Genomic DNA, 16,744 nt, shown 5'->3' on the forward strand with positions numbered 1-16,744 from the left:
TTTTTGTAGTATGATGAAACAAATAACACGTTTTAAGAAATTGGAGTAACACCGCATATATACTTAATACTCAGTGCTATAACGCTTAAGAAACAACTCTTAATGTATCGTGTACGAGTTTTTCAGTTGAAAATCAAATGTTTGATCAACTCGTTGAAGATTCCTTTGAAAACGGCTTTCCTGCTCATGGTAGCTCCATTTTTTGCGATGTGTACAAAATAAAACCTGAATGATATATAGAAAATTAAACATTAATACACTTCTATGAGTTTTCCGAACCTTATTTAAAGGCATCGCTTTATGAATCTGAGGTGGTACGGATTTCAGGTGGAGTATTCGTATACGGGATAGTAGATTATGGAGAGGGGGGGTGGTTCCGTCCTTTTCTTCCTAGTTGCCGTAAAAAACGGCCCGGAAGATACGGCTTCGGGCGTTCAGGCGCAGTATTTTCTACAAGGAGTTCGACTGGAGCGCGCCAGCCTTGTGCGGCGCCGCATCTTCTGGGCCTTTTTTTACGGCAATTAGGAAGAAATGGACGGAATCCCCACCCCTCTCTCTCTCCATAGTCTCCCATCCCGTATACGAATACTCCACCTGAAATCTTCACCACCTTAGATTCGTGGGGTGATGCCTTTAACATTTTCATGATAGTCATAAAAAATTTACCTGTTGTTGTGGAGAAATGATGGTATAGGAGCAAGAAGTGAAATGTTTCTTGTAGGCAGCCATGATTTGTTCTTTTTTACTTGTGTTCTTTTCAGAGGTGGTGACAACATTCACAGAAACTATTCCTAAAAAAAGAACTAGAATAATGTTCTTTCTAAACCTCTTCAGAGCACATTTCGATCACCTAGAAGGTGAGAGATGTGTGAGGAGAACGGTGTAGCGTGATAATCAGTTATCAGTCATACATTACTTACCATTTTCTTCTAATATATTAGAAATGTCTGCGATGGTGTCAGGATTATAAAATCCTTCAACCGGGCAACACAGTGGTCGGAGTTCGCTGTAGCATGCATCGATAATAATCGCCTTGTACTTATCGCCTGTAATTTTGTGATAAAACATTTATCCATAACTAAAGGATATAGTTAATCAACCCCTTTCCGACGCATCACGGATAAATATTATTCCATCATCAATTACAACGCGGTTGTTGTGTGTTTCATTGAATTGAAACCAATCTATTGCCGCAGAAAGCATATCAGAGTCCAACTCAACAGTAGTAAGGTTAATCTATAAGCACATATATCCATGAAATATCTCGACGCTTCCATGGCTTCTTTGATCTAATCAATTAATTTCGAATAATTTAATTCAATTTGATTTTGCGTTTTTTTTTTTCTAGAAAACTGATCCTTCACCATCATCTCAGGACCAAGTGTGGACAGGAAATTATTGATGACTCCTCCTCCTAGACCGATCATAAGCACATTTTGCGTGGAAGTGGTATCGAATTCGAGCCCCTAAGACTATCATATTTTTGCTAGGAAGCACCACAATACACCCTAATATTATCTAAATAAGTTAAGAACTTACTTCCATAGCAAAACTCATCCCAACCATCATCCTGGTGTAAATACTTGTAAGTTTCCTTTTGTTTATAGGCCATGTTTTTGTGTGCAGCTTCTCTTTAGTTATTTCTAGAACAAAAATGTCTGTAAAACCACTTTCTTTCATCAATTCTAGTAAAATCGGTACCTTTTGGAAAGGTTAAATGTGCACCAGAAAAGATGATGTTTTGGGCACTATTCAATTCCATAACTCTTACCACTATGAAACTGAAATCATAAAAGTCTTTATGGTTTGAAGTTAACACTTTCCATTCTCTCAAAGATGAAAAAATCCTCGTCCTCTCTATCCATGCTGGTTTTGCTAAAATTGTTATCTAATAAAACTATAACGTTGCCTTTGTGATTGAAGATTTCCGGATATCGTTCACGTTTCTGAAGTCACGATATACAATCTTGTACAATCGCTATCATTTTGGATGTAGTGCAATTCACTTGCAACTGCGATCATCAAATTGTGGATTAAATCGAAAAAATTACTTTCATTGTTTCATCGTTACGGATAATTTCAGTTATGAGAATTAGTTAGGTAAATGTAGTAAGGGATGTGCAAATATTGAGCTGGGAGATCCAAGATCAGGGGATAAGCAAGGAATGACTATGTTGTTCCAAAACTTACTCTTCATTGTCCATTGTGACGTAATCCTTTATTGTGTAGCAGAAATTGGATGTTCTGCTACATATTTGTTCGTGAACGATTACCGTCTGAAGATAACTTTTTTTTTTATCATGTTAGGTCAAACATTTTTTGAAGAGCACTAAACAATAATCAACGTTCTAAACATCTTGTTCCAAAATGAAGTTGTCTCGATGGTTAGTTGATCGAAAAAGTATTGGGAGTATCCTTTAAATAATCTGCTATTCCATGTTTACTTTATTTTTCGAAATCAACGAATAACGAAATTTTTCTCGATCTAAGATATGTTCTTTTTCGTTTCTTTTTTATTTTATTTTTCCATTCCTTCTTTAAGGGTAGACTTTCAAAGCACTTTCAAAATTCATTTACGATTTATGTTCATTTAAAAGTGCTCTCTAAGGGAAGAAAAGTACTCCTCAATATAGGAGATGACCCAATATTCATGTTTTTGAGTTGTTTCAAATTTAGATGAAGACTGGGTACGTATGTGATCTCTCTAGCGAATTGACTGTACTACGTTGGTGTGCAAACATAAGGGCGAGATACAGAGATAGGTAACGTAATATAACATATTAACAACTCGATGGAAATAAGATGCGGGAGTGTGTTCTCGTCATATGTTACCTCTCGTAATATGAGGGTACGTCCAGAATCACTACTTAGAATCTGCTCTGATCAGCGAAGAGCACGCGACCCTACTCCTCATTACTTTAGTCGCCATGTTACTAGCGTTAACCGTGCAACCGATGCGGGTGTCGGAATGTACTGGTCGTCGGACACAAAGACCACTTCCATGCAGTCCCACTGAGGAGCGAGGATTGCTTGCCTTGTTCACCTCCTTTACTTCTGGCAGCAGTGCCCAGCAGTGGTTCGGAATGCGCCCATGCGCGTGAAACAATAGTGTAAAAAATACTATACAATTAGGTTACACTCGCCGCACTTCGTCCTTTTAGTATCTCGCTGATTTTTCTCCGTGTGATGTTGCAATAAACAACACCATGATAATGCGCCGTAAGTGCGTACTGCCCCCTAATCGTGCTGGAGAACTGGAGCTGGCAGCATACTTTCGCCTTTTCATTAATATGTAAAGAGTTGTTAATATGTTATGTTACTGTACATATTTCGTCGTCAAAGACAGCGTGTTACGAAATTGACGTGGTGTGGAAGTCCGATGGAAAATATCGAGTTCGGAGTGTAGATTACGAATGTAAACGTGGTCTCCCTCAATTTCTCCTAATGGACCTGAAAAACGGCATGGGAAACTGCGTTTGCTCCTACGAGGTGCGTGAAGACACTTCACCCTTCTGCACGCTCCGCATTCACGAGCGCGCGATCGAAGATCAATGAGGTCTCCTCAGCGGCCTATTCAAGTAAGGCTAGTCAACATGCTGCTGAGGAGAAAGGACCGTATATAAAAGGCGCGTTCCTACGTACCTCGTAGGAACAACGCCATTTTTAGGACGATCGGAGGAAATTGAGCGAGGGCACGGTCATGCTCATCCTCTGCACTATATTTTCCATCAGATTTCCACAATTCATCGATTTCGTGAAGCTTTGCACTCCAATGTATTAAACTTTGTGTGAAACACGAGAAGATATACAACTCGCACATATTGAAGTGCGTAAGTCTTCTCCATAATAAAGACCGAAAATGCATTACCGTATGTCTCATTTCACATGTATAGTTTTTCATGTAGCTAATTAAATTCAGCTAAAGCATGAGGGATTAGTTTTCGATTTTCCATCAATTTTCGTAACTAACCTGGTCAGAACACAGTATGAAGACGTTAAAACGTTGTCGCATACCTGTTCAAGCAGCGCTTTTTTAAGTAACTTTATCTCCTCCTCATTTAATTTGTAGGCAGAAAGTTCGACGAAAATGTCCGTGTACTGATGTGCGATGTACTGAAAGATGTAACAGTTGCCTACCTCTGCAGATACCACAAACCCAGATTTGAAATTATAGAAATTTCTGTAAAGAGAAAATTCACAAATTCACTTTACTATGTAGATTTTCTGAATTTTCTTTGAAGCATAAATTGGCAGCTAAATACTTTCTTCATTAGAAGAACAAAAAATATCCATCAAATTCGATAGTTTATTTTCTTACTGGTACATATACATTGTAGATTTGATGTTATAGCAATCGATTACTAAATCGATAGACAAGTCACTGTAAGTGTTGTTTTTTAAAATGTCTTTTACTCCTTCATTTAGTTACAGAATCTTGAAAATTTAACTTGCTCATTTTTGATCGTTAGAGAATTTTCTCATGAATTCTTGTTGAAAATGCTTCTAGAACACTGATAAGGCTAATCTTCGACAGGCTGTTTTCGGAACGGGAAAATATGGGAAATTTGTTGTAGAAATTGTTGCTCTAAGGACTATTACATTATAAAAGGATAAAGGGTGTCTGGCGTTATTCAATCCGCTTGGGATGCGCCCCCACGTTCACTTCAATTCAGAATCGTTTGAGGTTCACGAACGTGTAACTAGCCTCTACAGTGACTTGCGGTGGCTAGCCGATGTGTCAAGTCAGATTTCGAGGTTTTGGATTTCGATTTCAAGGATTCGGACCTCCGATTGATCGTGCAGGAAGCGGAACCTCTAATCGTCTAACAGTTTCATTATGTTATTTTAAAAAATTTAGATAGACGTTGAAACGCGCCATTTTGTTAGCAAGGGTAAGTTGGTGAGGAACACATTGATCCAGTTTTCTTGTGTACCCGAGTTGGCGAAGCTGTTTGCACAGCGTCAATTCATCAACCCGAAAAGATCTGTCATTTCAACACAAGTCTGGTACGGTCCACTCTCGACCAGTTCAACTAAAGCGTCCTTTTTGATCGCAGCTACCGGCGTTCCCGATGCATGCCCTAAAGGTACTCGTTGCCTTCTCGAAACCTTTTGAACTATCGCCGTGAGTCCCGAATGGTGAAAGTGCCCTCGCCAAATCCAATATCAATTCAGGTGACGGATTGTGTAGCCTTTAGCCCAACTTAGATGTATTACAGTAGGCACATGCGAATTTATACACTGGACTGTGGCATGATCTTTGTTATAAATTCAAATAATACGAAAGAGAAATAGGAAATCAATCATTGCAGTAATAAACAAGATACTGGTAAACAATAATCAGCAAAAAAAAAACTTTTGAAGTGCTAATTCTCCGTGGTAATCAGATCGTATAGAAGGGGATCCAGAAAACGACACTAACTATTCCGATATCTAATACAATAAAAAAGAATGCCGATCAGAAAAATATCCAATCATAAGGAAGAAAAGAAAGAATAATTATGAAAAGCATATGAGTTTATGAATAATTTTTCAGAGAGAAAATTATTGCGAAGTAATCTTCAAGCACTTACTCCAACTATCGCTGCTATAAGTATTGAAAGCCATATCCTGCTTGAAACATTCTTTTTGGTGACACGCTTTGTCATCTGAGTAATTTTTTACAGCGAAATTGTCAAAACTTGAATATCGTCTAGAAATTACCTGGATGTTGAAAATAATCGTCGTTTAACGTTTCAAACGAGCAGTGTATTAGCAAAAAACGGCGAATCGAGTGTAGATTTCAATAATATCACCTATTGTTCATTTTGCTATGGTAGCATTGTGCATGATTGATGCTTCATGATTGATCGAGTAGATTCCGTGGAAAATATTGTGCTACAGATAATATTACTGTGGACAAGGAAGTGTCTCAGTAACGGGGCTTATTTATCTCGTAATTATGATAAGAAATTAATGTTAAATTATTGCAGTTCTTGAGAATTTGAGCGTGAAAACGTTGGTAATTTGGCCTTGTACAAGGATCCTATAGACAGTAGAAGACCTCAAAAGTAATCTGCAGCAAGAACTACTTCCAGTCCCAAAATGTGGAAGTCTACAGGTTGTTTTAAAGGCATCATCCCACGAATCTGAGGTGGTACGGATTTCAGGTGGAGTATTTAGTATACGGAGCCGTAAATTATGGAGAGAATTGTGATTCCGTCCATTTTTCCTAATTGCCGTAAAAAGCGGCCGGGAAGATGCGGCGCGTGCACAAGGCTGGCGCGCTCCAATCGAACTCTATGTAGAAAATGGCTAGCCGGAACGCTCGAAACCGTATCTTCCGGGCCGTTTTTTTTATGGTAATTAGGAAGAAATGGATGGATACATCCTCTGTCTCTATAATCTACGATCCCGTATACGAATACTCCACCTGAAATCCGTACCACCTCAGATTCTTGGGGTGATGCCTTCAAACAGTAAAACGTAACTGAAACGAAAATGGCCATGGAATACGGAATATTGAGGTCCCACCAACGCTTTAAAACCATTTCTTTTGAGTGAATTTTTCTTGAAGATTATGAATTGATGAAGGTTTACTTCATTGATTCTATTAGGGTGTTCGGAAAGTATCTGCCGAAAATTTTGCAGTAGCGCAGATTTTTTGAGATGTTCTGGAATTTTCCGTTTTAAATATATTATATAAGGACACTACCGCTTGTATACATATAACACATCTGGCTCCCTCTTCCTTGCCTATTTCATCCTATAATGGTCGAACATTCCACCCATATTCGACACGTACTCCTTTAGGAGTTCGAATCTGGCCACTCCGCTGCTGAAGCCCATCGAAATATGAGTCAAGTATTCGGCAATGAGGCCCCCTCTGAGCGGTTTGTGCGCGCTAGTTCCGGCGCTTCAAAGCCAGAAACAAGAAAGTCGAAGATGATTGTCGACCGACTGCAATATCGTTCGACGAACTGAAAAATTTGGCGGAGCAGCATCCATATGAATGTGTGCGGTATTTTGCTCTTGGCTGTTCATTGTCGACCGTGAGCAATGGTCTGCGATCTCTCGGAATGGTGAAAAAGCTCCATCGGTGGCTCCCACATGCATTGAGCGACGGCAGTCGTCAAAGACGCCTGGACATCTGCACTCAGCTGCTCTCCAGAAGCCGCAGATTCGACTGGTTAGACACCATTGTCACTGGAGATGAAAAGTGGGTCCTCTACGTCAACAACACCCAAAAACGTGTGTGGTGCGCTGACGATGAAATGCCGGGTCCTCTCGTGAAAGGTGAAATCCATGAGAAGAAGGTCGTCCTGAGCGTCTGGGGGGGGGGGGGGGGGGGGGAGAGTTTATGGAATCTACTGTTTCGAACTGCTGCCGGACAACACGACAGTTACTGCCGAGGTCTATTGCGTTCAACTGCAAAGAGTGGCCGACAAGATCCGCAAGTAGCACCCGAAGCTCGACAACGTTCGCCTGCTTTACGATAATGCTCGCCCTCACATCGTGAAGAGGATTTCCCAGAGAATTCTGGAGCCCGGATGGGAAGTTCTAACGCACCCACCGTACAGCCCGGACCTGGCCCCGAGCGACTATCACCTCTTCCGATCGCTTCAGCATCACCTGGAAGAGAAGCGCTACGACGATTGTGACCACCTTAAAAATGACCTTCGGGCTTTCTTCGCCTCCAATTCGCCGGAGTTCTACACCAAAGGAATCCGTGATCTTGTGTGACGTTGGCAGAATGTTGTCGATGTTGATGGAGATTATTTCGTCGAATAATGAAATGTTGTTAAAAAGTCATGTTGTTTTGAAATTTTGGGGTATATCGGCAGATACTTTTCGAACACCCTAATATTATGTCTCACTTCCTCGTACTCCGTTGTATTGATGTTCTGGATAATGTCTCTGGAAACATTGTCGGTCTCATTCTTACAATCGTAGAGAAATATTAAGGGAAAATTGCAACATTTTGTTGGGAAATCTTATCTAGAAGCTCTTTGAAGATTATAACAATACATGAAAGAAATATAGAAAAGTCAGCGAAGAAGTCTACATTCTATTATGGATCAGATTCTTTACTTGTTTATGAGGTGAACTTCGCAATTTTTAGGTCTGATTTTAGGATATATTGTCGAAACATGGTTTTGTACTAGACCGAATAATGAAAGACATAGTTTGCATAGAAAAAGAAACAACAAAAAGTACAACAATACTCCCGTTAGTAACTGCAACAAATATTCGATTATGTCCATGATGCGAAGCCAAAATTGAAATGTCTATCAACTTCTTCTAGTTTCTTCATGAAAAGACTGTTCTGCTCGTCCAATGTCCAGTTGTATCGATGCGAACAAAGAAGTATCTTTGGATAGCGTCCCATTACTTATAATATCCACAAGATTACATTTAAAAAATGATTACATCTACCTGTTGTGATTTGACATAAAAAAAGAAACAGGACGCAAAGTGTGGCTTGTAGGATTCAAAAACATGCTGCGACTGTTCCTTGCGTTTATCCATTTCAGTAAGGACATTTATCGCGAGCACACCTCAAATATATCGGAAAAATACAGTTCCTATATGATTAAGCGAAAAACGTAAATTTTCATTGACACAAACATCCCCTTTAACTTTTCTACCACAACTTAATTCTGTTACGCATAAAACTCTAAGAAGGAAACAGTGAACAAAATGCCTTAAAATTATAAAGATCTTATGGTAAGAAAGCATAGTTCAGCTCTAAAACCTGCCTTTATCGTCTAGTATACGGGAGGTGCCCTTGACTACGTCTTCTTCCAAAAACACCGCCGCTGGGCATACGGTATAGCATGCATCCAAAAATATAGATTTGTATTTCGTCCCTTCAATATTCAAGAATGGTATTTGCGATTTTGTTGATGTACGGTGCATAGAAACTAGCCTTTCTCGGCTTCTTGCATGATAAATACAGTTCCATCACCTATTAGTACACGGTTTCTGTCATTCTCCTCGTGGTGGAACCACTTCGCTGCTATAGTACGAACTGTAGGGTCCAACTCAATTGTGGTGATGTTAAGCTGGAAATATTCCTATAAATAGGGGTTAAGTATAAGCAGCAGGCGAAAATATAGGAAAATCATGAGATGATTGATTCATCAAGAAACAGAGAAGGGGTGACAAATTTGGTTATAAGTGCACTGACTGGCAAAATGGGTGTGAGAATTTGTTTAATTGAAGGATCTAGAACAGAGGTAAAAGTAAAAAATTTGGATGGAGGAATGGTTATCTGATGAAGAAGGAAAGAAGAGAAATTATCTTCAGCTATTAGCGCATACGGAACTATCGTAGTAGAACTAGAGTAGAATTAAAGGCACTATGCCACGAAACTGACGTGTTGGGAGAATTTGTGGGGAAGTTAGAAATGGGGTTGTGGATTGCAGGATCCGGCGTAGTTCCGCTCAACTCTCCCTAATCGTCGTAAAAAAACGGTGTGGGAACAGCTTTAGATCTTACGAGTTATGTTAGAACGCGCTTTCATGTGCACGTTTCGATACCCTCAGCAGCCTACTCATTGGTTCTACTTGAATAGGCTGGTGAGAAGACATCATTGATCTTTGACTGCTCGCTCGTGGATACGAGGCGCGCACAAGGCTGGCCCGTTACAATTAAAATCGTCGTGAAAAATGGCGTCTTCCAAGTCGCTTCTTAGGACCATTAAGGAGAAATGAGTGTAACCACGCCGGATACCGCAATCTACAACCTCATCTCTAGCTTTTCTTCCGGATTCCCTCATCACGTCAGATTCGTGGAATCCTGCCTTAAAGTTCACCATCCGGTTAAAGTCAAAAACTATACCTCAGCACTTTCTACAGTTGACAGAAAGTTTGATATAACGCCACCTCCAAGACCGATCATCAGCACATCTTGGATGGAAGAGGAAGTATATGCTAATCCCTGAAAGATTTAGGAGTTGCTACATAGAGCTCAGCATCTACATGAAGTTTCACTTACCTCCATAACTAATGTAAAAGCAACCATCACTTTTGCATATGAGCTCACCAGATCACCTTTATTTATTTTCCATTTACTAATGTCCATATTAAATTGATCAATATCTAAAAATCACAGTAAATCTACGTGAAACGTGAAGGTATGTTTATTTTAATTACCAGTAGGAACTGTTAGAAATGCTGCGGAGAAGCTGTACGGTGTGTCTCCAATCATCATGTTTCTTTGAATTACAAGTCTACGAATAGACTATTTAAAACAACTAAATTTATGTGCACATTTTTTTGAATTTTACTCACACATCAAACGAAATAAAAGTGTTTTCTTTGAAAATCATAACATACTTCTCGTCTATAGTGTAGGCAATATCTTGGATTCTGAAACACGTGGAAGATGATGGGCTGCAGATTCTCTCGTGGAAATGAACCCTCTGCAAATAAAAGTTATTTATTCAAAAATTCTCTGATGCTTTGACAGCCTGACCACCTAGAAATTGAAAATTGAAAGAATAAAAATCTTATCTCGAGAGATTATTCACTAATTATTGATCTTCTCTAAATAAAATTATTAAATAAAGACATTCCCGCATAGAGGTTTTTGATCCGTTTTAGTATCAATTAAAATCTTCCCTAGTGCACTTCCAGTGCCTTTATCTTACCTCCGTTTCGGTTCCAATTTGTTTTTCTCGCATTTTTTTCTTTGCTGTTATCAGTCTGCGTTGCGTTTACGTTGGATCTGCGAATTTGTTCTTCCAAGACACAAATTTCTTACCACATTTCTTCCACGTCATTTGCATTGTCGTTTTGTTTACGAGCTTTTTGCAAAGTTTTCATAGCATTCAACATTCACATTTGCATTTATACGTTTTAATTACTAAACATTTCAGTTTCTATGAAATTTGAGAACTTGTAAAGTTGGGCGATGTTCGGCTAGTTTTTTTTTTTGTTATTTATTTAAGTTTACTTGGCTAGAAACTGACCAAACGTCACGTTAAAGCCATCAATTCTTTCGAACATTTCAATCATGGCTTATACTTATGACTAGTTTCTAATTTGCTTGTTTTTTACTAATGTTTTCTTTATATAATTCATATTCAACCTTTCACTTCTGGTGGACACAAATTTCTCTGCCTACTACTTTACTACTCCACTGCTGCTACAGAACTATCAAAATATATTCAGTGATATTCATTAATTTCTTAATTTTAATAAATTTAGACAATGTTGAGGATAAAAAGAAAGGGGAGCGTGCATTTGAAAGACAATTTCTGCGCCTAAAATTGTTTTTTTTTGTGGTTTTCCATGTTGATGCATTAAATTCTTTGTACATATCTCTTACCAGCACTGCTGGCTTTTCATTCAATTTTTTTTCTCGGATTACTCCTTAGAGTACCAATAAAACGCATCGTTAAGGCTCAAGAATTTTAAAAACCGCGATATTGATTACGGGATGCTTCGTTACTTCAATATTTTCTATTGTAAAGACTGTTTTCTCCCTTCTTCTTTGTAGTTCCTGTAACAGATAAATTGATTAAAACAACTAAACTTGTGTGCACTACTTATTGAATTTTACTCACTTATCAAACAGAATAAATGTGTTTTCTTTAGAAATTATAATATAGTTTTCCTCTATAGTGGTTTCTCAATGAGGTTTTATCTTAAAAGTTAAGGTTTATAGAGGTGTATAAGGAAGAGGTCTTTCCTTGGAATGCTTTCTACGTTTTCGCTTATTTTTAAATTTTGGATTTAACGAAATGTAATTTGTTTTATTTTTCCTATTCTTTCCCCGAAGGAATGTATCCTAATACCTCAAATACAACACAAATTCCTTTTCCTTTATATTCGATGTATTCGTTCATTGCTTCACGATCAAAGTGTACCGTAGAGAGAAACTACCGTAGTAGAATTTCATTGGATTGAAATATACAATTCCTGTATTTGAATACAGCGTTTGTACAAACATCAAGTGATGAGGCACTCATTTATTTTTTGAAGCAAATTTGTGCCCAAACCAGTATAGGAGAAAGTTTGAAAATATATAACTGGACTTGTATTTGATACAATCGTTCGGCGTAAATCAACTACAGATCGAAAAAAGACCGAAAATATACAGAATTCATTAAATTATTTTCCTTTATTACTACTAAAGTTCTTATTGTTGAATGAGACATGATTTTCTTAATTTAAGAATTTGACAGTTAATGTGGCACATCAATAAATGCTTTAAAAAGGCTGTAATTAGGGGTTTGTGACTCTTTATTTCGTGAAATATCTTATTTAATCAAAATTTATAACACCAAATATATATAAAATAAAAATAATAATATAAGACTTACAAGAATGCACATGAGGAGAAATCATCTTCTGCTAAAAGTATGATCGTTTTTTTCTAGTGGAAAAAGATGTGGATTAGCTTATAAGTGATCTGGCAGGATAGAAGGAAGAGTCTCCTCGATAGAAATGAACGGGCATCAAAAGAAATGATTAGTCTTCGAAAAAGCTTTATATGAACTCAAACGGAACTTTAAATAAATATAAAATGACTACAAAACAAATCCAAGAACGTAATATGGAACAAATTGTGCTTTTTTATCCATCAAATCTTTTAAAAATTACTCGAATAATATTCGTGAAGTGGGTGTTCCGCTGAAACGTACTTCAATTATTTAGTTTGTACACCGTTGAATCCACAAATATTGATATTTGAGTCTCATATTATCATCTTATTGATTTCTTTTAACCTTATGTTTTTCTATCCTCGTTGAAAGAAGAGGTGACCTAGCATAAGCATATGATAAGCATGTATGACACACAAAATGATGAAAGCGATGTGCACCCACATATGTATGTGACGTTAAAATCATAAAAATCCGGCATAGAATGAGGAAATTAAGAAGTGAGGAAACATTATGCAGTTTATATTGGAAGCGTGACTTTACCTCTTCAACAAGTGCTTCTTTCCACATCTCTTTTTCTTCTGGTGTTAACTTCCTTGGCGGATCATTGCTAAGAAAATAGTCCCGGTGATAAAGCAAATACTGTAAAAATGTTGTGTATGAAACAAAATCATTTTGCAAAGAAAATAAATTCAAAGTTTGTTTTCATTTTCATATCGTTCTACATAGAAGCTGGATGCTCACCGCTATTATTACTCCGGCTACAGTCGGCCCCCACAGAAAATTCAAGGAAGTATTTTGTTTTCCAGAACCGGTGATAGGAGGATTCGACTTCTTCTCTTTTGTTGACATCATAAAATTCATGAAGATAACTTGATTATTGCTGCGATTGTTAACACAAAAACTATAAATACGGTATAACAATTAGGATTAGTAACTAAGTACTGTCAATAAAGAAGAATAAAAGGAAAAAAGATTCGGAGAAGTGTTGTACACGTCGGTTAGCACAGCACCGTCTGTGGTGCTTCGTTCTTTCATGCAGGTGCAGAATGTGTTCATATGAATATTTTCTGCCATAATTGATTGGGAAGCGGATTCTGCCTGAATATTCTGTTTATCTCAGATGATTCAACTTTAATATTGTTCGTTTTTGATGTGTGTTTGAAGCATTATATTGGAAATAATGTGGATGGATGAATGCGGTAAACTGTTTAAAAATGTTTTAAAATGACTCATATGAAGAGTTTTCATTATTAGATTGTGTCAAATAATTCAAACTTCTTAACAATTAGTCTGAAATATGGAAATATAACAGATTAGTGATTTATTTTCACAAATAACACAATCGCAGAAGTATCAGCAGTGTTTGTTTTTATTTGTACTAGTGTAATTGATTGAAAAGGATCGTAGCTCCTAATGCTACTCGTTTTCTGATACATAAATCCACTTCTGTTTGTTTCAGTCGTCTCTTTTTTGGTTACAAATATTTGAATTAATTGGATGTGACTCTACTATAACTCCAACTAGAGGTTTTTAAGCCCAGACAACTGATCGATAACGAACTCCTCCTGAAACTCTTTCGAGACACATTGATTGTTGGAAAATGAACATTTAAGGGCTGGATTTCCTGAAATTGCAGTTAGTTTGACAGGGGATATCGTTTAATTACAATGTTAAACGGATCATGCGTGTTGTGTATGTAGACTCAATACTCCTTTAGCAAATATTATGAAGAAATAAATGATTTTGAGTTAAAATCAAAAAATAAATAAACAAAAAATAAATAAAGAAATAAATAACAAAATAATCAAAAAATAAATTAATAATAATAAAAACAATAAATGGAATTAACTTGTACTTTTTAATTTTTAATTTGTGATCCTGACAACCAGATCCAGAAGAAGTGAAACAGAAATAAATGAACTATCGTGATAGACTCATCAATGCATGAGCAATACAGCTATGTGTTATACTGATTTTCTGTTTCCAGAAAATTAAATACACTATCTTCAGCGGTAAAAAATGTCATTATAAGACCTCTGAGTGGTCGTTTTGTGATAAGAGCAACGTTTTCCTTTTTTATGTGATGACACTCAGTTATATGATGATGCCAGGAATTCCTTATAAAGTCGGAATTAAATCATAAATCATGGTAGATCGTAACCCTAAGACTCTTGGCAAGAATGGCAAAAATGGAATAATTTAAATGGAATATGTTTAGTATGGATAAGCTCGTAGGTGATGTACTTATGCGTATGTTTACCTTTTTTTTGAAATGCGAACAAGGATATAAGTTAGTATTTAACTCCTGTAACTAGCTTTTTTTCTGCTTTTGCCATTGCTCTACTTATCACTATTGATCTTCCTAAGCAATTGTTTAAATGAGTAATTTAAATTCCGGTAGAAATCTTCTTTAATTTCATACAATTTGTTTCTTCTTTCTACAAACGTTTGGAATGTAATAAATTGGACTCATACTGATAATTTGTTAAATTTGGAATGGTAATTTTTTTGTAGTTTTTAGGAGGAAGTCAATTTTATCTGAACACCCTTCAGTAAACCGTGAATGTACATTGGTTTGACTGTGATCATTTCTCTATGATGTATGATCTACGTCGATATCTCAGGAAGAACGGATAGTTGTTGATTTTCCTTTGGCGACTTGATGATATTCTAGAATAAGTTTAAATATATTAATAACATATAAACAAAGTACAAGTAACAGAATTTAGCAGATTTGATCTCGATTAAATCCTGGACTCATCACACCCTTAAAATTATCATAACTGAAATTTCATTCAAAAAACACTCAGATAGAACTTGTAATTTTACTACTGAAAACCAGAACTCATACTTTCACTTTCAAAACTTCCACCCATAAAAGTAAATTTGACTTGAATAAAAGTAAGAAGAAAAAAAAAACATTAAAACCTACAACAATTTATTTACAGGACCTAAAAGTCAAATCAAAAGAAGATGTGTGAGGAAGTTCAACTTTTATGTTTGCACCTGAGTCATTGTCATGTAAAAATTCAGTTAAAACGTCATTGTATAAATAAAATTCATAGCGTGTATATGTATTTACGGTTTATTGTTCATGGATAAAAACTACCGGATTCTCTTGATAGTACCTAGAACATTCGATCGCAAACATTCAACTTATCTAAATTTTCTTTTGTCAATGTAATAAACGGAATTTTCACAGATTATCCAACCGCACGCCTAATGCTTCTCACCACAGAACTGATAAACTCTGGAAGAGATCTAACGTATAGATGTATGGTGGTTCAAAAAATTTTTGATTGACAATAGGGGTGGTGATCGGATTTATGTTTGTCTAAAAGTGCATCGGATAGAATCCACGTTATGCCTGTTGATTCATCGGGGAAAGTAAATCCATATAGCATGTATTGGCTCATTGAAAAATGGTTTGCATGAATATTTTAATCCGGGAAGAAAGCGAAAATAAACTTTATTAGAATGCGTTTCTGCGTTTAGGAAAAGTTAGTCGGTGTGCAAACTGCTCTTCCAGAAGAATGAAATGAAGTCCATTCGTTAACGGGAATGCGATTTCTCGTGTGATGCTGAGAATACTTTTCTGTGCCTTCCAGAGAACGTTTATGGATCGAACCTACATCCTTCTTATAGAAAAAGTCTCCAAATATTACGAGTCAAGTAATTGAAGTTATTTGTAATATTCGGATGCAATCTAAACCTTTTCGCGCCCATATTCACACGTGTTGAGGGGAAGGAGTTAGATTTGATGGAATATTTTGTTAACCTGGTTCCGGAATACAGTTGTGACTACATTTTGCAGAATAATTGACCAAAACTGTTCTAATTTATCTACCTTTTGTTTCTTTGTAGCGAATAAAATGATTTTAAGAAATCATAAGTCACCATATTGGCATCGCCAGTCCTGGATCTTCATTCATAGTCTTTAAAAAACTTTCTTGGTTACTTCATGTTATAGACTCCTTATTAGGTTGTTTCAAAAAAAAAAAACAACGCAGGTTTTTCTTCCATTAGATTCAATACTATTTTACAGCAATAAAGTGAGATTTTATGGGAAGAATTATGCATTGTTTGAAAGCGTATTTTATATCCTTTCCGAATATATAAATCAAATTTAATTCGAATAGCCTTGTTTGGAGTATTATTGGGAAACTATGATTGTTGTTCATTGTGGTTCATTCCAACAAATTCTTTGAGATACAACACACATTAAAGGGACACATTAAGATATACGGACTTTTTTTCTAATTTACCGCTATTTTATTCTACTTTATTTTATGAGTTAGAAGTGAGTTATCAATAGGACGAAAGAAAAACACAAGTTTGTGAATTAGTAGAACATTAAAGGAAGATAATCTC

At 36.6% G+C, this 16,744-nt stretch overlaps 2 protein-coding genes across 3 annotated transcripts; both read right to left on the reverse strand.

The window, feature by feature from the left end:
- Window positions 1–99: 99 nt before the first annotated feature.
- RB195_021533 (uncharacterized protein) lies at window positions 100–5,648 on the reverse strand (the record flags this gene model as incomplete). Its single annotated transcript, XM_013442479.2, has 10 exons — window positions 100–225; window positions 667–791; window positions 921–1,046; window positions 1,101–1,236; window positions 1,365–1,466; window positions 1,540–1,643; window positions 1,702–1,781; window positions 2,191–2,276; window positions 4,015–4,113; window positions 5,574–5,648. 10 exons carry the CDS (start codon window positions 5,646–5,648, stop codon window positions 100–102), a joined length of 1,059 nt encoding a protein of 352 aa, XP_013297933.2.
- Window positions 5,649–8,233: 2,585 nt separating this feature from the next.
- Window positions 8,234–13,225, reverse strand: RB195_021534 (uncharacterized protein; the record flags this gene model as incomplete). Of its 2 annotated transcripts, none has more annotated exons than XM_064208327.1 (10): window positions 8,234–8,350; window positions 8,416–8,537; window positions 8,739–8,849; window positions 8,909–9,044; window positions 9,823–9,921; window positions 9,979–10,082; window positions 10,137–10,213; window positions 10,320–10,405; window positions 12,914–13,012; window positions 13,115–13,225. In XM_064208327.1, the coding sequence occupies 10 exons, from the start codon at window positions 13,223–13,225 to the stop codon at window positions 8,234–8,236; spliced, it is 1,062 nt and encodes a 353-aa protein (XP_064064208.1). The 2 variants fall into 2 exon arrangements, with proteins under 2 accessions (XP_064064208.1, XP_064064209.1); XM_064208328.1 differs by having other exon boundaries at window positions 13,115–13,222.
- Between the last annotated feature and the right edge of the window lie 3,519 nt (window positions 13,226–16,744).

Source organism: Necator americanus, chromosome X (genome assembly GCF_031761385.1).
Source record: "Necator americanus strain Aroian chromosome X, whole genome shotgun sequence".
Lineage (NCBI taxonomy): Eukaryota > Metazoa > Nematoda > Chromadorea > Rhabditida > Ancylostomatidae > Necator > Necator americanus.